The sequence below is a fragment of the Oryzias latipes genome, chromosome 19 (genome assembly GCF_053564925.1).
Source record: "Oryzias latipes strain Hd-rR chromosome 19, Olatipes_Hd-rR_3.1".
NCBI classification, from domain to species: Eukaryota; Metazoa; Chordata; class Actinopteri; order Beloniformes; family Adrianichthyidae; genus Oryzias; species Oryzias latipes.
This window is the reverse complement of record NC_136255.1, coordinates 23,640,586-23,668,493: the sequence shown is the minus strand read 5'-3', so window position 1 is coordinate 23,668,493 and position 27,908 is coordinate 23,640,586. Positions and strand designations below refer to the sequence as shown.

General features: G+C 38.6%; 1 protein-coding gene across 3 annotated transcripts; it reads left to right on the top strand.

Moving 5' to 3' along the window:
• The first annotated feature begins 54 nt into the window (after nucleotides 1–54).
• On the top strand, nucleotides 55–27,851 carry LOC101172285 (myoferlin). Of its 3 annotated transcripts, XM_011487915.3 has the most exons (54): nucleotides 55–323; nucleotides 1,013–1,068; nucleotides 1,349–1,440; nucleotides 5,617–5,725; nucleotides 5,811–5,904; nucleotides 5,985–6,148; nucleotides 6,944–7,072; nucleotides 7,196–7,258; nucleotides 7,338–7,388; nucleotides 7,476–7,506; nucleotides 8,161–8,276; nucleotides 8,372–8,498; nucleotides 9,709–9,812; nucleotides 9,899–9,967; nucleotides 10,062–10,105; nucleotides 10,515–10,597; nucleotides 10,718–10,756; nucleotides 11,850–11,974; nucleotides 12,053–12,166; nucleotides 12,332–12,509; nucleotides 12,598–12,722; nucleotides 12,850–12,959; nucleotides 13,223–13,415; nucleotides 13,535–13,690; nucleotides 13,788–13,919; nucleotides 14,043–14,206; nucleotides 15,526–15,640; nucleotides 15,855–15,957; nucleotides 16,119–16,261; nucleotides 16,366–16,536; nucleotides 16,787–16,880; nucleotides 16,958–17,035; nucleotides 17,129–17,310; nucleotides 17,515–17,673; nucleotides 17,990–18,091; nucleotides 18,168–18,329; nucleotides 18,485–18,650; nucleotides 19,198–19,274; nucleotides 20,470–20,481; nucleotides 21,013–21,111; nucleotides 21,229–21,357; nucleotides 21,453–21,608; nucleotides 21,686–21,777; nucleotides 21,846–22,016; nucleotides 22,105–22,253; nucleotides 22,343–22,482; nucleotides 24,167–24,255; nucleotides 24,330–24,425; nucleotides 24,586–24,727; nucleotides 25,595–25,694; nucleotides 25,773–25,966; nucleotides 26,423–26,532; nucleotides 26,623–26,770; nucleotides 26,844–27,851. In XM_011487915.3, the coding sequence occupies exons 1-54, from the start codon at nucleotides 236–238 to the stop codon at nucleotides 26,880–26,882; spliced, it is 6,174 nt and encodes a 2,057-aa protein (XP_011486217.1). In that variant the 5' UTR covers nucleotides 55–235; the 3' UTR covers nucleotides 26,883–27,851. The 3 variants fall into 3 exon arrangements, with proteins under 3 accessions (XP_011486217.1, XP_004080274.1, XP_020567765.1); XM_004080226.4 differs by lacking the exon at nucleotides 10,718–10,756; XM_020712106.2 differs by lacking the exon at nucleotides 20,470–20,481.
• The last annotated feature ends 57 nt before the right edge of the window (nucleotides 27,852–27,908 follow it).

Below are 27,908 nucleotides of genomic sequence, written 5' to 3'. Positions count from 1 at the left end.
CTATTTCCTGTTTTAAAAACCCGCCCTGTTGGCTGGGATGTTTAGTTGAAGCTCATACTTAATCATATCCCCGTGAGCGGTCCCCCCACCCTCCCTGTCCTCCTCTATCTTCTACTCCAATGATGAAGCAGAAGCTCGGCTGTCTGGTCTAGACCTCGCATGTTTTATTATTATTCTTAATATTCTTTTTTAACTTAAAGTTGCGGGAGTTGTTTTTGAATACGTTTTTTCTAAAATGCTGCGGGTGGTGGTGGAGTCAGCCAAAGGACTCCCCAAAAAGAAACTTGGGAGTCCTGACCCGATTGCCACCGTGATATATAAAGGTAAGTTCCAAAAGTCATCCATTTAATTTATTAAATGTATTTGTATACTTCTGGTTGATGAATGCATTATTTAGAAATAAAAACTCCTCCAGATATTTGTTAACTGTGCTGTAAAAGTAGTCTACATTACATTAGGATACTTCATGCACTATTATCATGGTGTATAGTTTATTTTCCACACTTGTATACTCAAGTATAATAATTAAAGTAAATGTCAAGTGTACTACATTTTGCTAAGGGTTTCCATCATGTACATTTAAATCGTGAAAAAAATAACCAGTGGATTATTGTATTTCTGAAGTTAAATTGGATTCTAAATCATTTCTCACTATAATGCAGTGGATGGGATTTGGGGAGTGTCAGCTGGAGCACAAACAGTTTATGAAAAAAGATGGCAGTGATAGAGAAGAGCAAGTTTGAAACTATGGCAGCCTTCAGCTGTTTAAGTGTATTGCAAAACACAGCCTAGTATTGAATGGAGTACTTTTCCATGGGCCAATTATCCAATTTCATCATATAGGTTTTTTTTTTATTCCTTTCATTTTTATTAGACAGCATCTTCAACTGCAGATATCAGTGGCTGTCCATGCAAACAAAATGCTTTGTTATTTTTAATTAGATAGTATGATTTTAAACTCTTATCACTTTGGACAAAGTGACAGTTTTCAAATAAATGATTTGACTTTCAGATGACAAGAAGAAAACCAAACGGATTGACAATGAGCTGAATCCTGTATGGAATGAGGTAATTAACTATGACAAATGCACCCTTTTTGCATTGGTTTTTAATCAATTTTGATCAGTTCCTTTTCTGCACATTATCAATTGAATGCATCACATGAGTTCCCTGATTGGGTTATTCCCACTGTCACTGCAGCACAGTGTAAACATCACATGACTGTCACAGCATGGATGCAAAAATGAGCGTCACAAACCCTCGTTTGCACCAACTGACTGATAAATTCCCAACATCGATTCGTCCCGGCCTTTAGAGCCGCGACTGAACACGACATCTTCTGTTGTAGGTGCTAGAGTTTGACTTAAAAGGCTCTCCGCTGGACTCCAGCTCCTTCCTCGAAGTGGTTGTGAAAGACTATGAAACCATTGGAAGAAACATGTAAGTGCAATTCTGGCACAGACACTAATCCCACACTTTTGTTTGAGTAACAGGCTGATTACAGCGATGAGAGAGTCACTTCTTACTGGATCTCAAAGCAAACTTGACTTGTTTGAGTTAAGAGTTTCTAGGAAATGCTCACATGGACAAAAAAGATCACTCGGCTGATGAAAGAAAAATGCACAATGTCACAGACTGAGCTTTAAATTGACAAAAAATACAAAAACAATCAACAGAAAATCATATAAAACCTGATTAATGGCAAAATCTAGAACAAGGGTCTTCAACTTGAGGCTCCAGAGCCACATGTGGCTTTTTTATCCCTTCATTGCTCTGTGGTTAAAGAAAAGTAATAATGTAAAAGAAGTAACTTAAACTTTATTCTACTCATAAACAAACGGTTGTTTCAGTCCACAAGACTACAGCACCCATAATGCTCCAACAATCCATCAAGCGGCTCAGTTTCACAGTTTAACAAAGTCTATTTAAAACATTTTAAAAGATTTTTTGAGATCCGTGTACCACAACAAGTTACTTTAAAGTCCTGAAGCACAACCAGAACTCATACCAAAGGTACACCGGATTATAAGGTGGATTTTTGAACAAATTGAAAGATTTTAAGTGGCAGCAATGGTCATGTAAGAAATGAGCCTCTGAGTTGTAGGTAGGACTGTTGGCGCAGCACTACATCCCATCATCTATAGCTGAACTCTCTCTTTATGTGCTCTCCCGCTAGCTTACAGCCCCTCACACCCCCTACCCAACATTACCAGTGCAACCAAAATGGCAAACAACATTATAGCTGTCCAGCCGTACAATTTAAATCCAGATTCCAGCGCAGACGAGGAAGACAAAGACGATCATGAATCTATGTGTCAACAAGTGGAGGCATCAGAATGGGGCGGAGCAAGAAGCTTGGGCCCGCCCAATGTATTTTTTCTACGTAAAAAATGCAATTCTTAGCTTAATTTTCTTTCTATATCATTAGAAATTTGCCACAATAACAGGTTGGAAAAACACAGTTTTCCATCGGAGTGGTTCTTTAACACAGTATTATAGCTTTGTCTTTCATTTATTTAGTTTATCTGTGCAAGTAGGTCCCATTTAACAGGTTAACTGATGGTTTAGCTGCACGAATACACGTTTTTTCAGGGCAAGGTCATTGCTAAAGGAATCACATAAGCCAGTTAAAGTCTAAAAACCTTTTCGAGCACATCGCTAATCCCTTTGTCAGAACATGCCTAGTGCTAAAACTCAATGTCATCATCATCACTGATAGATGTTTGCACAATGAGAGCTATCATGGTGAGCTGTGCAGAGATTTTTCCCCCTCTCACGCCCAGCCTACCAAGCTCAGACTTGCTGGCCTGTGTGGGATGATTTATCCTTATTGGGCAACAATGGATGGTTGAATCAGTGTTTGTATTCTGGCTCTCTGGGATTTCTGCCCCACTGTTTGTCCAGCAGAGAAACTGTAAGAAAAACTGCTGTAAGCAGACATGCTGTAATGTTAAAGGCTGCTTGACAACCCCATAAATATCCTCTAAGCACAAACACATGTGTCAACGATCAGGACGGACTACAAAGAGGGTTTCCTCCATCTCACTTATTATCAAGATCAAAGTTTTGTCTGTAAGAACAACAAAAAGAAGATGAAAATACCACTGGGCATGCACAGATTTGGAGAGTTACTTTGTGCATGGGACAGTCATCCTTAGGGTGTAGGTCTTTAAGTGTCTTGCAGCCATGAAAAAGTGAGTCACGTTTTCCACCGGGCTGGCTGACACATTCCCTAAAGACCCACAGAGTGGAGGCCAAGTAGGACTTCTAACTCATAAATAGTTTTCCAGCTGCTGCACTGGGTAATTTCCTGTTGCCAGGCAGCACGAGGGAGTAAAACAAGCTAACCTTCTAACAATTTAATGAAAAAAAAAAAAACTAAAGTTCAGGAAAATCTGAGGTTTTCTGCCCTTGGCGCTTCGATGCCAAAACATGTTCTTGCTTCCACTTTAGATGTAATCTCTGAGGCAAAAATGTTGGGTCATTTGATTTCATACATGTTCAGAGATTTTTACCCACTGTTCAACCCAGAATGAACAGATCTGCACTGTCCCAGCTCGGTCCAGTTCCGGTCTGCATCATCAGTGTGTAGATGAGAATCAAGATTATTAAAGTTGGCTGGAGTTGTGCTTTAGCAATCCTAAAATATTTCAGCAGAAAGTAATGGAGAACTCCCCCTCGGCTGAGGCTGAGGCTGAAAGTTAACATGCCTCAGTGAAAAGTAACATGACCAGAAAAGGAGCTGCTTTAGTATTCTTTTTAAAATAGCCTGCAGCTTAGAATTAACAATTAAGTTCACAGAATATCTTTAAATATTATGTTTGGGTATAAGTTCCTTAAAATGTAACTAGGGAAGTTTGTTTTTTTCCCCATGAACTGAGTCATATTTGTCATTGACAATAAAATGAGGCATCTCCATCCAGCATAGAGTTAATCACAGCATCTTAAACAGTCGTGTGACTTTAACTGACAAATAAGGTTTTCTGTTGTATTCTTAGTTCAAGCCTATTAAAAACTGCAGTTCTGTAGTCACAGAATGTGATTCATTTCTATAGACATAAAGAGGAAATCATTTGACGGCATGAAACACAGCAAAGGAACAGCCAGAATTTAAAGACAGAAGCTAGAAAAAAACATTTTTTCACCAGTTTGGATGATATTTAACATTTAATTAGAAGGAGTAGTCATTAACCACTCTGTATTTAAACTGACATTTCTATTTTGTGATCATTTAGTGTGTTTTGGTCAAATATATATGCTTAGTTGCTAAATTTCTTGACATTTTGGGTTTTTTAACAGGTTCTTGTGACATTATTCTGATAATGAAGGAAATACAGCATGTAAGGAAAATTAAGCTTGAAATTGCATTTCTGAGTATTTCTCTATTCACAACGTTATGAAACGGGTGCAGACGAAGAAATGCTGATTGAAAAAGATCGTATCTGTGACGTATAAAATATGCCACTATGTCACTGCTCCACGCTCTCAGCAATAGGAAGGGGGGCGGGGTTGCTCCCTGCCAACAGTCCCGCCCACAACTCAGTGGTGAATCTCTAATAACCTAAGCCAATAAAACTGCAGAAAATATGTATTGCTTTGGCTAAAATAATAATCATAATTTCAAAAATTTCCTAAATCTTGGAATAAAGACAGACTTATAAAAGACCATTTTAAGCAAAATTTTCTTTATTAGAAAAATGCCACTTAAAAAAAAAAAACACCAAAACATCGTTATCATCAGAGTGGGACTTTAAGAAAGAAATTAGTCATGACTTCTACAAACAGAGGCAAGAGCAGAGTGAAGGAGAGATGGCAGAAATTTGCTTGTGGTTTTTCTCCGTTTGCAATTTAAAATGAGCAGAGAGAGTACATGGTCAAGCCTAAAAGTGCAGGAAAGCAAAGGTTATCATTATTGAGGAATTCTGCCAAACCAAAAACTAATTTGTTTGAGTGCTTTATAGCTTTTTTTTAAAAAAAATACTGGAAACAACTTTTATTTTGTAATGTTCTGTATTGGGAAATTTCTTAATTTAGGAAAATTCAAAACGTAGGGGTATTTCCAGAATGAAATAACTGTCTTGAAATGATTTATATAAAAACACTTTTAAATCTTTTCCCTGTGGCACATATTTATGGTACATCCACCCCTTCAAAAGTCCACCTCATGTACAGAAAGGAAATAGATTTCTATAGATAGAAGTTGAACATATGCAGTTACAAAATCACTGCATTATGAGCGTCCAGTTTACAATGAAATAGCGCCCGAGTTCTTCGTGTTTAAAGGTTTTTGGAATGGAAAATAAAAATGGAAAGAGAAGTATAAGTGTTTGCAGGTAGCCCCTGGTTATCAAAGCATCACCTTAAAGAGTGTGTGTTTTGACTCAGGAGGTGGATTTGTTTGAACACCAGGGCATGTTAGCTCTTGGTGGTGGCCCTTTTGTGAATGTGACTCCATTATTGTACAAAGCATTTCTTTTATCTAGCTACTGCGTGTTGCCTGAGCAGGGCTTTTGGACGAACTGTGCATAAAAAACATTTTTCATTCAATGTTATTAACATATATTGATGGTTTTTAATCTAATTTGTGCTTAAGGATGTCCCTCTGTGCTTTTTTAGACATATTGGGTCAGCCAAAATCCCTTTGAGAGATCTGGCCGCTGGTCAAGTGAGATCCCTGCCGTCTAAAAATGTTCCTTTGCTCGGGGAAAATGGGCAGAACATTGGGGTAGGTTTCATCTTTTCAGCATGTTTTTTATTTTTTGAATAAAGATGTTTTTACAGAAAAAATACGCTTTTTCACTTCTTTCAAGGCTACAATCAACCTCGTGGTTGCCTACGACCCTCCAGCGAATGCTGCACCAAACCCCAATAATCCTCCGGCTGGGGAAACTGCAGCTGATGGAGGTCGCCTATTTCTCACACTGGTTCCACCTTTAAATCGACATGTGTTTGATCTCTGGTTTGTTTTGACCTTGTGATACCAGGTGAGGCTGGAGGTGATGAGAATGACGGTGAGACTGCCACAGATTTAGGCCAAAGCGGCTCCGCTGGAGTCCCCTCTTCCATAAAACAGTCTGCCAATGTTCGCCAACGGCTGACAAGAGGACAGAGTCGCCATCGACTCGCGACTAAGCCTCAGGACTTCCAGGTGAGTCGGAGTCTTTTAGGTTGACAATTTAGCTCCTTTAGCTGCTGTTGAATGTTTGTATTCACCTGCAGATGACCTTGGTAGCAAGAAAGAGTTGGTAGATCACAGTTGTTTACTTTTGTTTGTTTTATCACTGATTTTAAGATTGAGAAGAAAAAATGTGATTAAATCTACAGATTACATGTTGAGACAAATTTTCATGAAATTGGAATTTTATAAAATGTCTTGTTGTTTACCTGGGCTTTTTTAAAATACAGTTTGGTAAACTATAGCGTGGTTCCAACTAAAAGTGTAAATAGATTTAAATATTTAAAATTGTCTAGTATGAGTTGATAATAATAATCTAAATCAGATAAAATAGGATTTTATTTGAATTAGACTCATTTAATTTCTTTCCTCTGAGACATTTGCTGTGAATTGGTGCAAAAATAACTGTATTTAAGCTGTAGATAATAGGTTATGACATTTTAACGTTAGATTTTCAAAATAAAATTGTCCTTTTTTTGTGTAGAAATTAACTATTGTTGATTGATTTCATTCTTTGAATTGGTCAAAATATGATAGAAAAACAATTAAAAAATACTTTCTGTGTTATGCCTTAATGTTTTCACATGACTTGACAGCATGCCATGGAAGTTTTTTTTAACCCCTTTCAAGTTTTGTAAAACAAAACTTATTAATTTGACATCTTTTTCACATGAATTTAAGTAAAATAAAGTGGTTGTTTTTTTTTAATTTATTTGCTTAAATGAGTCAGAATAGAATAATTTGACACTTCTTTGGACTGTCATCTAGATCCGTGTTCGTGTCGTTGAAGCCCGTCAGTTGCCTGGCAACAACATCAAACCGGTGGTAAAGGTGCACGTGTGTGGCCAAACACACAGAACAAGGATCAAGAGTGGAAACAATCCTTTCTTTGATGAGGTATACGGCCCCACCACAGCTACATTACAATTTATGTATTATAATAGAAAACACAAATAACATCTAGAAACATATTTTAACCAAGATCAGGGGTGTCTTTTACTAACTTTGTCTTCTTTGTAGATGTTCTTCTACAATGTTCACATGCTACCATCAGACCTCTTTGAGCAGAGCATCAGCTTCAGGGTAAGTAAAATAAATGTCAATGTTTTAGACCTTTGAAAGTGTGAGCATGTTGTTAGTTTGTGGTTTTCCTCCTATTCAGGTGTATAACTCCTACTCGCTGAGGGCCGACAGCCTTATGGGAGAATTCAAGGTCAGTAGCGTCACGAAATCCCACCAGAAAATGACAAAGGGTGAAAGAAAAAGTGATGTTTGATTGGTCTCTCCTTCTTTTACACAGTTGGATGTTGGATATGTTTATGATGAACCAGGTGAGCCAAATCTAAACAGCACCTTTTTTATTCAGTTAATTATTATTTTTGCTTTGTGAAGCGCACAATGTCCCTCATTGGTATTTAATTTTAAAATATTTGTAGTTGTAGCATCTTTAGACATTTGCCAGAAATAAAATAACAAAACTAAAATAAGTTAACAAAATTTGACTGAATGCACAGAGGAGCATGGTTCCTGTATGATTCCCGTGTAAATGTGTAACTGAAAAACACATATTTTGGCTAATATTTAGCAATATTTTCAGCTCAAATGGTGATAAGTCAATGATTTGTTCATGACTCGTTTGAATTTCCTAAAACTATCTAAAAATATGCTCAAGCCGGACTATTTTGGCTTTAAGTTGTGATTTAGGCTCCAGAATGAATCAAGTTCATTGTCACAAAAAGGGGAAGTAAAGACAGATTAGCTGGGATGAATTGTGAAAAGAAAACAAAATAAAAAAATATATTTAAAAAATAAAACTTGTTTCATGTTCTACTAATTCCAAGTATAAGAAAAACTAAATAGAAATCATATTAATTCATGAATCTAATCCTTGAAATGCTTGAAAAGTTGGTTTGTACTATTAGTCAAATCCTGGGTTCTACTGTATTGAATGGGGAGAGTTATGACTCTTTTGTCCCATGGTGTAGCCCATTGTGTTATGAGGAAATGGCTCCTTCTGAATGACCCAGACGACAGCAGCTCCGGCGCTAAAGGCTACCTCAAAGTCAGCCTCTTTGTCATCGGAACCGGCGATGAGCCTTTGGTAAAGTTGACTCACCTCAACTCACAGCATTTAGTGATGCCAAGTTCCTCAGTCTTTGTGTAATCTGACATTTTGCCTGTTTTTTTTATGCGTAGGTTGAGAAGAGGGATTGTGATGATGACCAGGATGACATAGAGAGTAATCTGCTTCTGCCAGCGGGTATGACTCTGCGATGGGCAACCTTGTCATTGAAGGTCTTCAGGGCAGAGGACATTCCCCAAAGTAAGATGAGGTCCACATGTTAATAAAGACCCCTTCTGATGATAATTCTGCTTTTAATGTGTTCTGGTAGCATTTTTCCGATGATGGAGGAGATATATTATGAAAATGAAGCTCACAATTACATTTTTGAGTGATTCTTTATTCAAATCATTGTGAATCATCGGCAGATGAAACATGCAGTTTGAAGAGGAGCGTCTTTGTGACGTAGAAAATACACTTATGGACGACTAGATCCATGGATGTCTTCATTTTTTTCGTCCATTTGACTGTGTACGGCTTGATAGTGCTTACGGCTGTATAGCTCGGATATTTCTCACCATGTTTGTTGCGCCGGTATTGTTAGGTTGCGTGTTTGAAGGGTTATAACCTAGCGGGAGAGCGTGTGAACAGATGGATGATGGGACGTCAGTGCAGGGTAACTCAGAGTATGAGTTCTTAAGCTACTAACACAAGAATGTGAGTTAAACCCGTGGTGTTAACGTTGGACAAGCAGGAAGGGACTTCTTCTTCTTTTTCCAATGTTTACTAGAGCATGTCTGCCACCTTCAGTTGAAAAAGGGCTTGGTGTGAAATGTTGAAGTGGGGCAGGTTTTGCAAATCTCCCTCCAGGCTTTTTCTTTTTACAGCTCTACTGTGACATATGAAAGACTTGGTGTCGTACAATTCCAGCCGAACACAAACCACACTCTTCTAACAGTTGGCATTTCCGTGAAATATAAGGGACACCATCCATGATTCAATATCAAATTTGAGTTCCTTATTGGTCAAAGTTTATTGGTTTTACTTGCACTGCGTGTTCAATGGCCATGCGTTTTGTACGTAAAGCCAAAAAAAGGGGTTGCTTGCGGCGCAAGAGTTTTTAATGCAGGAGCCTGAAATGTATGTTTACTGTACATGTTATTGTAAGTGCTTGCTTGAATGCATGTTTCCAAGGGCGGTAAGATTTTTGGGATTTTGGCTAAAAACGGCATAATCATAATAGGAAAGGCCGGTGAGAATTCTTTAAAGTAGCTCAAAAGATGATCGGAGTGGATCTTGAATCAGTTTAGTTCCCTATTCAAGGTTTAACTTGATTTCAGTTGAGTCTTTTGTGAACTAACCTTTGATTGTGTAAAATTTGACTTTTTCTGTAATGAAAAAGTAATTTTTTCAAAAATGTTACATTATAAATAATAAAAAATACATATTTATCCCCTTTTTTAATTTTCAGTGGATGATGCGTTTGTCCAGAGCATAAAAGAGATTTTTGGAGCAGAAGAAAACAAGAAGAATCTAGTAGATCCCTTCCTCGAGGCTCGCTTCGCTGGCAAGAAGGTTCATGACAGATCTAATGAAAAAATACATGTGATACTGTTTCTGTTTGAAGGGAAAACAAGCGTGAGGGATTTTTGTCTCTCCAGTTGTGCACTCAGATCATTGAGAAGAATGCAAACCCAGAGTGGAACCAAGTGCTGCACCTTCAAGTCAAGGTAACAAGTCATGACGATCTAAAGCAAGAAAAACACACAGGCAGACTCTTAAAGCTCTGTTTTTTTTATTTCCGCTCATTTTTGTCTTTTTCAGTTCCCATCCATGTGTGAGCGCGTCAAGCTGACCGTCTTTGATTGGTAAGTTGATCGGAAATAAGCTACATTGTTGTTTCTTCTGCTCTTCGTGCCCAACAAAGTGTAGCACACTGGTTAGCTGCATTCCATTTGTCAGTTCCATCTCCTGACACTGGCCACTAATGGAGCACGGTGACGGTAGCGTCCCCTCCCTTTCCTTTAATAAGTTGTGTTTTTTTTGGGCGGTGAGTTAACTCAGGAAGGCTGGAGGGAAATAAGGAAAAAAGGTCAGAAAAGTGGGCCCTAAAAAGGTGCTGATTAAACATTCTGATTTTGTGTCAGGGGATTTTTCATTTTCAGACTACAAGTTCGTTGATTATAGGAAAGAATGAGAAAAAGAGAAGCATTTTAGATTTTTATGATTGCACATTGTAGCATTTTATGAAATGAGTTGTGTAACACTTCATCTTAGGGATCGCCTGACAGGAAATGATGCTGTGGGCACCACATACCTGGACCTGGCAAAGATTGCTTCATCTGGTGGAGAGATAGAAGGTATTATTTATTTCCCTTTTTTTTGCTTTTTTTGTGGATACAGATGAGCAGACATTTGCTTTTGGTTTTATTTATTTATTTTGATTATTATATTGAAATGTCCCTTTTTTTCTGGATTAGAAGAACATGCTGGAAATGCTGAAAGACCATCCTATGAAGGTTTATCCGTGCACTTTTTTTAACATTTTTTTTACGTGTTGCTTGCAATGCAACTGACAAGTGTGTTGTGCATGCTCAATTTCTAACTTTTTGTGTGCAAATTGACTGTGTATGGGAACTTGACAAAGTGTGACATCATCAAAATGGCTTACTCCTCAAAAACATAAAATGTAACCAAATATTTGTGTCTGGTTTCTAATTTAATTATCTTAAAAGACCTGATAAAAGACTAAACTAGTTACTTCTCATTAAGATGGAAAGATTTGTTTGAAGACAATAAATCTTGTAGGCATTTAAGTGGAAATCATACTGTTTTTAGCAATGATCAACAAGTACAAAAGCATTTAACAACAACAGAACAAACGTTTAAAGTAAATGTTATTTTTTTTAAGAAAAATGAAAATTTAAATGAGTAATTCTACTCTTTTCTAAGGAGGAATATAATCTAAATATTTGGACAGTTGTAGCACTTAATAAGAATAAGACCTATTTGGGGGGAAAGTGTTTAATATACCTATTTTAAAGATATAAAATTATTTTTTAGCAAAACCTTGTGATTTTAAGACCAATTACCAGAGTAATTGACCAAAATAGGAGTAATTATAGCTAAATAAAATATTTTATTACTACTTAAAAAGGCAGGACATCACAAATGGGTTTAAAAAAAATCTTACTAAGGCAAATTCTTCCAGTTCCATTGTCAGATTTATTCACTTACAACAAAGGAAAATATCATGTATTCTTTTTGTTTTAACTTGTTTTGGGGAGGAGATTTTTTGGAACCAGCAGGTACTTCCTGTTTGGGAACACCAGTGGAGAAGAGGCACTACTGTATGTCCAGATCTCATAAACAGTCAATGATATTGCATGATCAAGCTGCTTCACAAACTCATTTATGTCTTTACAAGCTAATGATTTTTTTCAGATTTTCCTTTTTAATGTCCAGCAAACCCATGTCCCGTCAGTGTCACTGCCTCCTGCTTCACCAGCATCACGAAATGCTAACCTGTACTTACAACATTACAGCTTTGTGTGGCTTTTGTTGAGCATAATGTGTAAGGAATAATACTTAACGTGGTAAACATCTTCCCAGGGAACCCAGTAGAATCTGAGGTGGGATTCCTGCCTGTGTTTGGACCCTGTTACATCAATCTGTACGGCAGCCCCAGAGAGTTCACAGGCCTGCCAGATCCTTATGATGACCTCAACTTTGGCAAGGTATTAATCAACAAATTGTGACTTTCCTTAATGCTGTGGATTTCTGAGGAATCCTGCAAATGTTTTTTTTGGGTACAGGGAGAAGGAGTTGCCTACAGAGGCAGGATTTTGGTAGAGCTGTCCACAAAACTGGATGAGAAAGCAGAAAAAACAATAGACAACATCCACAGTGACGACATCCTGGTTGTACAGGTACATGGAATGTTTATCACATACAAAATACATCAGTGCTTCTCTTTTTTAAAGGGTTTTTTGGTAGTCAAGAGAACAAGTATCATCTCAATTTTGTGTCCATTTATCCCCTCAAGTCAGATGTTTTTAACCGACTTTTCTTGTGTGCATCCTTTCCTTGATCAGAAGTACCAGAGGAGGAGAAAATACTGTCTCTGCGCAGTCTTCCACAGCGCCTCCATGATCCAAGAACCTGGAGAACCAATCCAGTTTGAAGTCAGCATCGGTAATTATGGAAACAAATTGGACACCACCTGCAAACCTCTGGCCTCCACCACCCAGTACAGCTGTGCTGTGTTCGATGGTCAGTGACGGAATCTCCTTTGGATAATTACTATCATTTAGTGAGTGGTCACGCAGTGAAATGGCCGTATCTGATACTCATCACCTAGGCAACCAGTACTACTACCTACCGTGGGCAAACACTAAACCAGTGGTCGTGCTCACGTCCTTCTGGGAAGACATCAGTCACCGCCTGAATGCTGTCAACATCATCCTCTGCATAACTCACCGTCTGGTATTGTTGCACATTTATTTTCTGAAATCCTAAAAAACCTGCCGATATTTGGGTTTAACCTAAAGCCTGAAATGTGTGTATGAATACCCATGGAAGAAGAAAATGCTCATCTATTTTGTTGCTGCAGCAATCCAACCTGGAGGCATTTAAAGTTGCCATTTTGGCTAAAGTCCCGGACAACAAACTTGCAGAAGTGTGGCTGCAGCTTCTTGACCAGCTGATCGAAGACCTAGAACGGTAAATGGAGCGGGCATCACAGCACACTTCAAGCAATTCATCTCTGTTGCTCCTCTTTGTTCTGATTTTTTATGAACTGCAACTACCTAAACTAAATGACAGACAAACGTGTCAGAGATTTAATTAGTGTTTGGTTTGATCCAATTGTGGACTTAAAACATTCTCGTATTGCCAGCACAAACGATATCTCCCGGGCAAAAGGGATTTTATAAAAATGTGTGTTTTTGTTTTGACAAAACTGAAAATCCAATTTTCTCTGAAAGATTTCCAACACCTGAGTTGGAGGGCTGCTCCAATCTGACATCCTTGGACATCCAACTGAAAAAACGGAGAGACATCACCTTAAACAGCATAAAAGAAGCAGTCTTGCGTATGAGACAAGAGGCCTCTGAGATCCGTGACACCCTGTCCGACATAGAAACCTGGGTTGACAAACTCAAACAGCTTGCTGAGGAGGTACACGCACATTAAACAAACCTAATATATTTTATTTTTATGCACTAATTTAGTTTTTTGTGATCTTCTGTGGATCTTCCGTCCAGCACGGCTTCATGTGTTTTTTTTACTTCTTTCAGCCACAAAACAGCATGCCCGACGTGGTCATCTGGATGCTGCGAGGTGAGAAGAGGGTGGCGTACAGTCGTATTCCAGCCCACGAAATCTTGTTTTCGACATACAGTGAGCAGGCCTGCGGAAAAAACTGCGGAAAAACACAGACTGTCTTTTTAAAGGTACATATTAGCCACAACAGCGTATAAAACTGTAAATTATGAATCACATTCTTTGGATTTCATCTCAGTTGCTGGATTTTGGTTGTGATCCCTGCAGTATCCCATGGACAAGGCCAAAGGGTTGAAGGTGCCTGTTCAGATTAGAGTCAGCATGTGGCTGGGCCTCTCTGCAGATGAGAAAAAGTTCAACTCATACTCAGAGGGAACATTCAGCGTGTTTGCCGAGCTGGTATGTTAATCTGAAACTTAACCTTCTTTTATCAACCTTTCCCACAAAGCAAACTATGATCAACCGTGTCTCCACTCACAAAGTTTCTCTGGAAATAATAGTTTTCTTCTTCTCGGATTCTAGTATGAAAACCAGGCCAAAGTCTTCGGGAACTGGGGAACCACAGGACTCGTGGGGCGCCACAAATTTTCTGATGTTACAGGCAAACTGAAGCTGAAACAAGAGTACTTCATTCCACCCAGAGGATGGGAGTGGGAATCTGACTGGTTCATTGATCCAGAAAAAGCGTGAGTTTGGCTTGAGATGACCATTTAACAACTCTTCTTTTCTAAAATCGAACACATAATAAAAAAAAAGGGTAATAGAAAAGTATTTACTCGATGGATTGTGTCTGACGTCACACACTGGATTTGAATGGCAAAACTGGATTGGGACGGCTGCATTGCCTTTAGTTTGCTCCACCCACCTCATTAATTTTCTAAAAACTTCAGTTGGTTGGAACAAAGTAAAGCTGAAATGTCCCAAAAAAAGACACATTCATATGTCCCAAATTTTAGCACTACTAAAAATAAGATAGCTAATTCAAAATATATATATTCCTCTCCCCCCATTTTTCTGGATAACTTATTTACACCAGGATATATAGATTATGTCTTTTGGTATAAATTCCGGCTTTTTAACATGGAATTCAATACAAAACTCCTGTCTGACACCAGCCACAAGTGGTCATTTGAGGAACTTCAACATTACTGTTTGTTACTGTGCTTTTCTTCTAAGCATGCTGTTGTGCTTAGAAAGGAAGTGGTCTATTTTTGTCTTGTTTACATTCCTTGTGATGTGGGCTGTGATTAAAGGCCAGACGGTGCCCAACAAATTTACAGCTCCTTTTTTTTAATATCCCTCTGTAAACTCAAGAACAATCACTCTTTGGGCTCCACACTAACTCACATCCTTGCTTGGCTTTGATGCTATTGCAATCCGTTATTGGGTTTTTAGTACAAAAGTAGTGTACTTTTTTCTTCTTTAAGTACTTGTAAATTGAAAAAATCTAAACACAACAGACTTCAACTGAACTCAAGCATATGTACTGTTAATGTAAGCTATAGGGTAGGTTAGAAAATGGGTGACCAACAAAATTAAGTAAATTCAGTCACCATTTTTACACAATATAAAAGTGGGCGAGGGTGAATACATCAATCAAACGATTCGAACATTTGACATGAGACCACATACTTTTATTAAGGCATCTAGCTGGCCAGTTTATTATTTGTGCTGCAGAAAAATGATCATGAAAAAAATTAGGATTATCAGAAACATGTTAAAAAAGACAGGGATGCCACAAAATTGGTTATTTAGACAAATAGAAAGACTTGAGTAACAGCCGTTTATTTCTCTATAGAAGTCTATGGGGTTGTGGCAGGGGGAGGAGTCACTCAGTACAGTTCACGTATCCAGTCAATTGTTACTGTCATCATAAAACTACAGTAATGCAAAAAAGCCTACTATCATCTTTCGACACCATAGTGTGCGGTTTATGTGGCCAGAGTGTGCGCTAGAACACCAAAGTCTGATCCATCTTAATGTTTTGCTCATGTCTTTGATGCAGCCTTCTCACAGAGGCAGACGCAGGACACACTGAGTTCATGGATGAGGTTTTCCAAAATGAGACCCGCTTCCCAGGTGGAGAGTGGAAAGCTGCATCTGAACAATATACTGATGTGGTGAGATCAGCAAATCAACATGCAAATGCACCACGGCAGACTGGTTAAGAACAGATATAGTCTTTGTCTTCATATTTGTTTGACAGACGCTCATCAGTATTGATGTACAACGGCTGAAACTGTGTGTAAACATGTTCCATGTCATTCCCTCACCCCATCTATCTGATAAAACTGACCAAACGTTCACAGCTAATTGGGATTTTGTGTTGTTCAGAATGGGGAGAAGAGCCGCAACCCATCAGAGTTTGATTGTCCTCCAGGTTGGATTTGGGAGGACAGTTGGACTGTAGATATCAACAGAGCAGTGGATGACCAAGGTGCATATATTCCCCCTGTAGCATTACTTTTAAAGAACTTTTTATTCAAACTGAAAGGAAAATTGGGAAATTGCATCATAAAATTGTCCTATTTGCACATGTGTAAATAGTTTCTGTGTCCAGAATGCTTTGAAATGACATAATTATTGAATGTTTTAAAGGCTGGGAATATGGAGTGACCATCCCTCCAGGTGACAAGCCCCTGTCCTGGGTCCCGGCAGAGAAGGTATACCATGTCCACCGCAGGAGGAGGCTGGTTCGACCTCGCAAAAGAGATGCATCTTCCTCAGTATCAGCTATGGAGGTCAGCTCAGAAAAAGAAACATCATCCTATCAAGCAAACCATATGTTCTTCTTGAACATGTTGTCACATTCCACAGTGTTAAATGGTTCTTTTTTTTATGACAGAGGAGAAATAAAGGTGACCCTGAGGGCTGGGAGTTCTCTTCTCTGATTGGATGGAAATTTCACAGAAAAGAGCGTTCGTCGGATACGTTTCGCCGAAGGCGGTGGAGGCGAAAAATGGCACCAGAAGATCGACTTGGGGCCAGTGCCATCTTTCAGCTGGAGGGAGCGCTGGTGAGCAAAAAGACCGCTGCATTATTCTGGTGTTTGGTTCCACAGATAGAAAAGGAATCCTTTGGTTTATAGAAAACCCGAATCCAGTTGGACAAGTAGTCTTGTTTAACCAGAGGAAATGAGATGATAAAAGCAGGAACTAACTCCCAACTAGTTAAACACAAAAATGTTTAAATATTTACTTTCTTTTTCAACATCACTACAGTCCTGTATGTGTTGAACATTAGACCTTTGCTTGTTTTCCTGGCAGGGCGTTGACACAGAGGAGAAAGAGAAAACCTCCAAAGCTAACGCCACCAAGATGTTTGGCGCCAACACCCCCACTGTGTCATGCACATTTGACAGTAAGCCTGAAGATTAAACACAGATAACCACATGACAACAAACATTGGAAAATAGAACATTTCACACTTTTCTTTAGGGTCATATATGTACCATCTCCGTGTCTACGTCTACCAGGCAAGAAATCTGATGTCTATGGACAAAGACAGTTTTTCAGGTAAGATTTGACGTACGCTGAACAGAGATGACACTTCATAGAAGGGAAGTACATGAAAAGGTAACTATAGATCGCATTTTCTCCCCACTACAGATCCGTACGCACACGTGTCTTTCCTGCACGTCAGTAAGACAACAGAGAAGCTCAAAGCAACACTGAACCCAACCTGGGACCAGACTCTGATTTTCAACAGCGTGGAGATTTACGGCGATCCTCAAAAGATCGCCCACCGTCCTCCTGACGTGGTGTTGGAGTTCTATGACGAAGATCAAGTGGTAAAATGAAGTCATAGCTCAACATTTATACTCTTAAATCATGTGTCTTGACCCAGTTCGAATCTGCATGGTGTGTTTTACAAGTAGAAAAAACATGCTTTTATTCCCCGTCTCTACCTTTTTGCATTGAAAAAATGCATAAAACTAAAAAATCTGTCTCATTGGTTATACTTTGTGAGCTTGATGGTATGTGATTCCCTGCAGGGGAAAGATGAGATGCTCGGCCGTAGCATCTGCACCCCACTGGTGAAGCTAAGTCCAGAAATGGACCAGTCTCCCCGGTTGTTCTGGCATCCCATCATCCAGAAGGGACAGAGGGCTGGGGAGGTGCTTGTGGCTGCTGAACTCATCCTGAAAGACAAGGTTTGCTTTGAAAATGATGAAATAATCTTTGTCCAGCTATAAATAAAGCAGAGTCAATCCTCTAAAAAGAAAGTTTACAGTTTACAACTTAAATCTAGCTTGAAGAAATCTAATGCAGGTAGTAAAAATACACTTTAAGTCCATTAAAAAGGTTTATATTATGATTTTCATGCATGATAGGAAATAATGAAAATATATTTGGACTTACAAGTGAGAATTAATATAATCTTTACCCACACATAATTAAATTATGGTAGTAAAACTGAAAATATCCCATGAGAATAAAAGAGAGGAAACTGCGACTCTTTATCTCCAGTCAGGTGACTCAGATCTTCCCTTGCTTCCTCCTATGAGAGCCGAGAACCTCTACATGGTTCCACAGGGCATTCGGCCTGTGGTGCAGCTCACGGCAGTGGAGGTAAAGTACAAGCATGGACACTTCCTGTCAACTTTATTCTCGCAATGCCATCTAAATTGTGTTTTTGTTTTTTTAGATTCTTGCTTGGGGCCTTAGGAACATGAAACCTTATCAGCTGGCATCTGTGTCCTCACCCAGTCTTGTGGTGGAGTGTGGAGGGCAAAGAGTAGAGACAGCAATCATCAAAAACATGAAGAAGAGCCCCAACTTTCCTGGCAACATCCTCTTCATCAAAGTGGTAAAGACAAAGTAACACTAATGTGGGATTAAGAGATCAAAAATGATTGATGAAGGCTTAACTGCTTTCAATGTGCCACTGTCCTTTTTCATAAAACCGTTTTATCTTTTTAGTTAAATATTTACAGTTCTTCTCAATCCTTTGCTTTTGCACAGCTCCTCCCGAAGGATGAGATGTACACTCCTCCCATCGTGCTGAAGGTGATTGACCACCGTCCGTTTGGCAGGAAGCCTGTGGTTGGCCAGTGTACGATTGCATCTCTGGAGGACTTCAGATGTGACCCGTATGTCATCGTTTCAGAGGGAGCCAGGTCTTCCAAAAGTAAGAGCTGATTGGAAAAAAACTGTAGTAAAAGAAAGCAACAATTTTTGAACAATTGGCAAAAGTAACCCTTTGAATTTTCTTGGCAACTGAGGTTTTTATGCCCACATTCTTAATATGGTCACATGATTTGTCATATAATTTCAGTTCCCTTGAGTCAAGGTTTCATACATTTAACAATATTCTCGTTAAACGTGCAAGAAACAGGGAAAGGCCACTTTTGCGAGCTCGACGTTCAAAATATACAAACGTTATATGAAACTTTGTTTTTCCCCCAAGAAGTTTCCAGAAATGCTCAAGGAGCTTTCAGACAAAAGATTGAAAGCTATGGGAGGAGTTAAAACATGTAGCTGCTAGTAAAGGTAATTTTTTTGGGGGAGTTCAAGATGGCTCATCTTCCCAAGGCCAAAGGTCAAGGAAACCTTGGTTGTAGACGTAACTTGGCAGCATGTGTAGGTGCAGTCAATTGCAAAAACGTTTTAGTTCTTGTAGTCCAGCGCTGCTGCAGGCCATAATGTAATGTAGTAATGTTTTTCTGTTTTTCTAGTGGCTCTTATGATGGCCTCTCCTCACAAAGACGTTGCCATCACCATGGAAGAGTCGAGCCCCCTCCTGGAAGCTCAGGTAACTGCAGATTCCTTCTAACAATTAGTCAAAAAGCCTGCTTCTTAAATTTGACATTCTTGTCAAATTTGATCAAATTCTCTGGCTTACAGCTTATGTTCAGCATGTCAACTGCTGTCAACAAAATGGCTACCCCTACCTCTTACTTTGTATGTATAATTAATTGTAATACTGCTTTCTAATTCACAAGGCTTGGCACTATCGTCACTGAATCCCCAGTCCTTCCTGCATCATCCATAAAGCTTTCATTATGTCCGCATGACTATGTTGGAAATTTCACTTTGATTGATGAACAAATTCAATGTTTTAGATGAGCATGTGCAATCATTTTGATCACTGCAGGGGCGTAACAAAAGCAACGAGATTCAAACGTTAAATGACACCAAAGTTCTCTCCATAAGCAGTATCTATATCACAAAAACCTTGTTTCCACTGAGCGGTCCGGTCCGGTCCGGTTTAGAATGGTCCAAGCGATTCAGGTGAGTGCTTCCACTCAAAGGAGATTGCAGGCGGCAAAGAGAAATACAGACGCTTTCTTGGAGCTTTCTTTTGTCGTATAGACCTTCAGCCAATCCGAAGGGTTTAACAGTAGCTTCGCCCCAAGCGGTCTGTTTCATTTTTTGAAATGGTACAGTTCAGTCTGGTTGAATGGGTCCATTTCATAATGGAAACATACTAGACTGGACCGTAACGCACAGTGTAAACGAGGTTAAATAATAATCTTTAAATAGAGACAGTTTTTAATTATATTAAGAACTACATCTTTTTATTGTTGTGTGGTTCAGGTAGACGTTTATGGACACACTGGCATCAGTCAGATAAACACAGATTCTCTATAGGTTTTGTTGTGTGGTGTCTATAACATCCTTTGGAATTTCTTGTCGACTCAACATTTTTTATATTAAAAAACTGAAATTGGACACAGTACCTCTGCTAATTAAATGTCATGCAGCTAACTGGAAGGGTCAAAATAAAATATTTGTCCCTATTTGAAGCATCGTTTGGGCGCTTGTGTGTCTGCTTTGCTGCCTGTTGCGCCTTTGCTGAATCACCATCAATCATGACGCTGAAATCAGTTCATCAACATTTTTCTTTGCAGCAACTTGCATTCACTCATTTTGCATTGATGCCTTTTGTCATATTTTTCTTTGGTTCTGACTTTTTTTTTTACTGCTTCTCTGTTCTTTTTCCAAAGCTTGCAGAGAAGGTAAGAAAAACAAGAAACCTAAAGACCCACTCTGATCATCTATTGTAAAAGCTTTCCCAATGGTCTTTTGGTTATGATTTAACCATCTTTAGCCAAAATAAAAAAACATTGTTTTTTAGGACACAGTTTCCACAGAGCGGCAGGAGTTTATTAAAAAAACACATTTGAATTTTGGGCCGGATCGTTAACTTGGAGCAACCCGTCCCCCCTTCCTCTCCCCGTTGGTGAGAGCTCAGAGCAGGAAGCCTGTGGCCTGCCTGCGCTCTACTTCAAACTGCATTTTATTCGTCCACACCTGATTCATAATAATTTGATTAAAGAATTTCTAATAAATGCAATTTTGAGCTTAATTTTCTTAATATATGTCCTCCATCATCAAAAAAAGAGGAAAAAGACCACGAGAACATGATAAAAACACCTAAAACATACTGTAACTTTCATCAGAGTGGGTCTTTTTGAAGGCACAATGTCATCAAGAGATATTTGTGCTTAAACCTTTATGGATCACATTTCAATGTACTTGGATTTTAGGAAAAAGAGACAGTTGACTGGTGGAGTAAATTCTACGCTTCAACAGGCGAGCAGGACAAATGCGGCCCTTACCTCAAGAAAGGATACGATACCCTTAAAGTAAGCCTTCTTCTCAGTGCACTCAGAGTCTGTGTAAACACAGATGGTTTTACTCGGGAAGGTAAAAGTTTGTCTTCTATAGTTGCAGATTATTTAAATGTAGGTATACATTTTCAGGTTTACGACAATGAATTGGAGAATGTCCCAGAATTCAAAGGGTTGACAGACTTCTGCAACACTTTCAAACTGCAACGCGGCAAAAATGACAATGGAGATGAGGACCCCACCGTGGTCGGAGAGTTCAAGGTAAGAAGCTACAAAGAATATTTGGCTTGTAGTGTAATAATAAGCAGTAAAGTTTTGAAATGATGAAAGTTGAACTCATGCTTTTGAATTTTTAGGGTGCCTTCAAGGTGTACCCCCTCCCAGATGATCCGGGTATTGCACCTCCACCTCGTCAGTTCAGAGAGCTCCCTGAGAGTGGACCTCAGGAGTGTCTCGTCAGGATATACATTGTTCGGGGAATAGACCTGCAGCCCAAAGACAACAACGGCCGAGTGAGAATCCAATTGCCTAAAAAACAAATACAAAAATCTTTCTCACAACAAGTATTTCACATCTTCTCTCTTTTCAGTGTGATCCATACATAAAGATCACTTTGGGAAGGAATTCGATTGAAGACAGAGACAATTACCTACCCAACACAATAAACCCTGTGTTTGGAAGGTAACAGCTTCACACTAATTGATTTGTGAACAATTGCATCCATTCCAACTCTCCTCCATCCCATTTAGGATGTTTGAGATGACGTGTTTCCTGCCTCAAGACAAGGACCTGAAGATCTCAGTCTACGACTACGATCTGCTGACTCGCGATGAGAAAGTTGGTGACACCGTGATAGACCTGGAGAACCGCTTCCTGTCCCGATACAACTCCTATTGTGGTCTTCCACAAACCTACTGCATGTGAGTTAGTCTTGAGTGTAACGCTGCAGGACTCAGGGAGGTTACGTTTCAGTTAAATTGTGACATTTTATTTCTTTTTATGTCAAAGTTCTGGTGTCAATCAGTGGAGGGATCAACTGAAACCATCTCAGATCCTTGAGAACTTGGCCCGACTGAAGGGATTGTCTAAACCCAGAACTGAAGACAACGGCACGTCGCTCACTTTTAATGGAAAAGATTACACCTTGGCTCAGTTTGGTGAGTTTTTCTGAAAAAAAATGTAAAAAAATCTACTAATTCTTTTTATTTAAAGATACATGAAACAACTTTTTGCTTTTTCCTTAAAGAGACCAACAAAGAAATTCATCAGCACTTGGGTCCAGCCTACGAACGGCTCTGTCTGCACGTGCTCAGAACACAGACACTTGTCCCCGAACATGTGGAGACCAGGACTCTTTACAGCAGCTTTCAACCCAACCTCTCCCAGGTTAGATGTCGCTCTTTATGAACTTTATGATGACTACCCAAAATAGACAATAGATTCCCAAACTATGGAATATGGAAAGTAAACATGGGAAGTTGGGAGGGAAAAAAAAAATTTAAATTCAAAAACAGTACAGTGATTCTGTTTTCTAGTTTATTTTAATAAAAACCTTAAAACAATCTTCAGTTTATAGACTTGCGGATCCCAAAACAACACTAAAAACTGTACAAAGCTTAACAACTAACACATTTTTCTGTAACTAAAATCTTGACACACTCAAAAATGAAGAAAAAAAACAACATTCCCACAATGCACCATGCCCACTGCCTGCCTTGTAGTGTTAAAAATAAAAGTCAAATGTTCGCACTGACCAACATTCTCGCTCACTGCCCACGCATTTGAAAATAAAATCCATCCTCCTTTTTTTCCTGAGTAACATGTAAATATTTTTGCTGAACAGTTTCTCTATGTGTTTCATTTACATGAGGTAGTTATTCTTTGTTAACATTGAATGCCAATGGCATTAACTCAGACCGTCCATTTGTTTTTGCTTTTTTTATCACATTAATTTCAGAAAAAGCCATGAACAGAAACATTCAGTATACAGAGATTGGGCAAACAGCCTAATGCACAAATCTTTGCAAACATTTTTGCACAAAAGAAAATAAGTTGGTGACTTTCCTCTGCTTCCCCCAAATTCTTATCCAATCACAAGGCTCAGCCTTCCAGCCTTAGTTTACCAATCCAATATCTGATTGGCTGTTATAACTACCTCCCTCTGCTGCTAAAAGCTGTCTTTGTAAATTTTGCAGACCTTGAGCAGTTTCATAAAACTTAACAGTAGAAGCTATTTGAAATAATATTTCAAATAAACTCTACCATAGTGTACAACACTGTTAACTGCTAAACCAGAGAAATATAAGATGAAATGAAGGAAACAGACTATAAAGAATATATTTTTCTTTCTTTTTCATACCCACTCTGATGTAAATTCTCTTTTTGGTGCTTTTAATATGATCTTTTGGTAGTATTGTCATGATGGAGGAAATATAATAAGAAAAATTAGCTCAAATTTGCATTTCTGAGCATTTCTTTATTCAAATCGTGATTCAGGAGCAGACAAAAAAAATTCAGTTCCAAAAAGAGCTTGTTTGCTATGTAAAAAATACCCTGGGCGGGCCACAAACTTCCTGCTTTCAGCTCTCAGCAACGAGGAGGGAAAGGAGGGGTTGAATTTCTAATGAATTCCTGCTGCTCTGCAGAAACTATGTCCTAGTAAACGACACACGTTTTTTTATTTGGGCTAAAAACGGCATCATCATTATAATTAATAGACCACATAGAACGCCTTAAAAATAGCTCAAACGATGATTCCAGTGGGCATTTTAACAAAGAGTAAAGTGATTTTAACATCACATTTACGAAAAAATTATTATTAAGTCCACTTTTCTAAAAGCTTAGGCCAGGAGAGAAGCAGCTAATATGTGCATGCATTGTTATGCAGTAGTGTTTATGAAAATTAATGTACTTTTACTTGCCAAACTGGCAAATAAGCACTTATTTCCACCTCCAAAGTGAAATTTAACTTAATTTTTGTGTTCATATAAAGATCCACATGTCACACATTTTTGTCATTTGCGTTTATATTGGCAGGTATTTTCAAATGAGTTTAATCTCTTAAATTCAGGGGAAGCTTCAGATGTGGGTGGATGTTTTCCCCAAAAACATTGGACTTCCCGGACCTCCCTTTGACATCACACCACGCAAGCCAAAGAAGTAAGTTTCGTCTCCTGCGCTGTTCATGTCCGCTTACAGTTAGACACTAACCTCCACTGCTTTTAAATGCTCAGGTTTTTCCTGCGTGTTATCGTCTGGAACACCACAGATGTGACTCTGGATGAGACTAGCATCACTGGAGAACGCATGAGTGACATATATGTCAAAGGGTATTTGATTTTTTCCCCCCAAATATTTACAGATAAATTTGTTTCTTCTCCACTAAAATCTCTCAAATCCGTTTTTTGCTGCTTTGAATTGAAGCTATGAAACAAAAATGCGTTCGAATGGAGTTATCTGTTTGCCGATTGGAGTTGTTCTGTGATTTAGCTGGATGCCTGGTATGGAGGAGGACAAGCAGAAGACCGATGTCCACTACAGGTCTCTGGACGGAGATGGGAACTTTAACTGGCGCTTCATTTTTGGCTTTGAATACCTGCCGGCTGAACAACTCTGCCTCGTTTCCAGGAAGGTGAGGCTACTGACTGTAAATAGAGCTGGACTATTTGTGTGGTCATGCCACTAGTTTGCATTAAACTCTATGAACTAGTTTACAGCTTCTAGGCCAGATTTGACTTCACCAAACATTGCACTTTGCCATGTCTGGTTTAAGGTGGCCTTCAGCCCAAAAATAGTCATCTTAAATAGTAAGCAGACGATAAAAGAAAGACAAAAAATTAACCTTAAAATATGAGTAATTCTCTTTCAAAATTGAGCAGTATTAGCTTTTATCCTCAGACTGTCACCAGTGGGTTAGAGTTTAGAAAAAGCATTTGTACACATTACAGCATTTTGTAAGAAAAAGCTGCTTTTTGAGTACCGGTAACTAAGCAGCTCCTTCAGTCAGAGACTGAAACACCTTTGCTGCATGAAGGTGCATTTTCGCTGATGTCACCTACAGTCAGGACCATAAATATTTGGACATAGAAATTCTTTCTAATTCAGTTTCTGTACATTATCACCACAGTGAATTTTAAATAAAACAACTCAGATGCCATTGAAGTGCAGACTTTCATCTTTTATTCCATGGGTTGAACAAAAAGATTGCATAAAAATGGGAAAACTAAACCATTTTATAAACACAATCCCTTCATTCCATGGGTTATTTATTTATATAAATAAAAGGTTTATAAAAAAGATCTTTCCTCCAATCAGTTATTCAACTCCTCAAAGACACTGGGCACTTCATCGTGTTATTTATTGTATATTTTTATTATCTGTTGTTATTTATTATCCTCTTTTTTTGGAGTTATGGTAACAAATCAGTTCCCTTGTTGTGGGATCGATTAAAGTTCTTTTTTGTGTGGTTCACGTAAAAACCATACTTCTCTTCCAACAGGAACACTTTTGGAGTCTCGACAAAACGGAGTTCAGGATTCCCCCCAAGCTAACTGTGCAGATATGGGATAACGACAAATTCTCCCTGGATGATTACCTTGGTAAACGCTGATATTTTTTGTTGAAAATCTGGAAAATCTATGTTTGGATTTTATGAAAACAACTCATTGTGGTTCTAGGTACTGTTGAGCTGGATTTGCACAAGTTGGTTGCTCCTTCAAAGTCTCCAGAGAAGTGTTCCCTGCAGCTGTTGGAAAAGCAGGAAACAGGAGGACCACACAAACTGGACAACGTCAAATCTCTCTTTGCTCAGCAGGCTGTCCGAGGCTGGTGGCCTTGTGCCATAGAGCAGGATGGGAAAAAGGTTCTCGGAGTAAGTATACACCTGAAAAATGCACCCGCTATTCTTGCAAGGTTAGGTGAAGCTGCTGGACAATTCAAAGGTTTGAATAGTGAGACTGAGAAAACAAATCCTACACATCCTAGCAATCCCAAAAAAAAGGTTTCGGTTTTATGAACATCATTTATTTGTCTGGAACTTAAATTCTCAATACCTCTTGATACAACAATAGATTCGTCTACCCATTACTACAAAAAACCCTGTAACCAGCTCAAATTTTACTAAAGTTAGAAATGAATAAATGCAAAGAAAATGTATTTATATATTGAAGTATTTTGTGGTTACTCAAATCCAAGGTTTTTGTTGGTTTCTTGCAAATGTTCCTTTTATTTGATACGTCTGAAACTTCCCGATCTCTCCAACAGAGCTCACTAACGTATCGTGTTGGTTTATTTCAAAATAAAATGCAACATCTCATCCGTCTTGCAGGGCAAAGTGGAGATGACTCTGGAGATCATCAGTGAAGCAGATGCAGACGAGAGACCTGCAGGAAAAGGAAGGGATGAACCCAACATGAACCCGCGGCTGGACCCTCCAAAGTAAGAGAGCAAAAAAAACAAGTGAGCTGATGCGTTTCAGGAAAGCTCAAAGGTGGACTTCTAACAAAAATGTCTTCCGTTTTCCACCAGTCGCCCAGAAACGTCTTTCTTCTGGTTCACCAACCCCTGCAAGACCATGAAATTCATTGTATGGAGAAGGTTTAGATGCCTCTTCATCTCCCTTATCATCCTCACTATAGTTATCCTCTTCATCGCCATCCTGTTGTACTCTCTACCGGTGAGTAGTCAGGACAAAAACTCCAGAATCTTCTGTAATAAGCATTGACTAAATCCTTGTTTTTTTTTAATAGAACTACATCTCCATGAAGATTGTGAAGCCCCTTCAGTAATGCTCAAGTGGAGGGGTCGCCATGGTAACACTTAAAAGAAACAATCATTTATCCAGCTGAAAACAATCTGTCACAGAGCTGCTTCAGTGTTTTGCACTATCTCAACGTTTCATATAGTCTTAATGTGGAAAGGAAAAAAATATATATATACAGTCTTAATGTGACCGCTGCTGCAGAGGCACATTTGGGATTTGTTTACAAACCACTACTTTTATCACTTGCAAATGAGCACAATAGACACTTTTGTGTTTTTTAGACTGTTCTATTTTCCTTTTTTTTTAAGCCAAACATTTGGTTGATGTTTTGTATCTTTGTGGAAGTTATTCCATATAAATCCATCAAGTTCTGAACAAACATGACTCTGTTCCAATTTTGCTGAATTGTTTTGCACAAGAACTGCAGCCGCGTGTAACAAAACCATCAAAAGTACTCGACTTTGGTCTTTGCTTCACCTTAGCTGGTATTTTTGATCCCCAAATGTCTGGATTGAAAAAAACAAGCGTTTACTTAATATACCTCTGATATGAGCAGAATCCCAGTCAAGTTAACTGTCTGCTGGGCCATTTTTCACAGGTGGAAATTTTTTGTACCTTATTAAAAAACAAGATTTGAGAACTAATATTGAAAAACCTGACTAAATCAGGGTTTTTTGAAAGATTTGTGAAGCTAAAATAAAAATCTAGTCCCAACTCTGGTGTTAAAGCTTTCCAAAAAATGTATTTCATGTATGCTATGTTTTTCCCATGCACAAAAATGACGCAACACGCCTAATTGAATAAATAATCCAGATTTCTCTCAATTTGCTTTATTTTTAACATTCAGGATGGTTTTGGACTGACATGATTATCAATTTTTCTCTTCTTGATGTGGTTACCCGCAGGGCAGCTGTAGCATCCATGAGGCAAACTTGTGTCTATTTTCATTTTATTTTTATAAATCTTTGAAATTAAAGGAATTTTGGAGCATAAATCTTGTTTTTACCTTTTTTTTTTAAATAAAAAAATGTGTTGGTTTATTTGCTTTGTG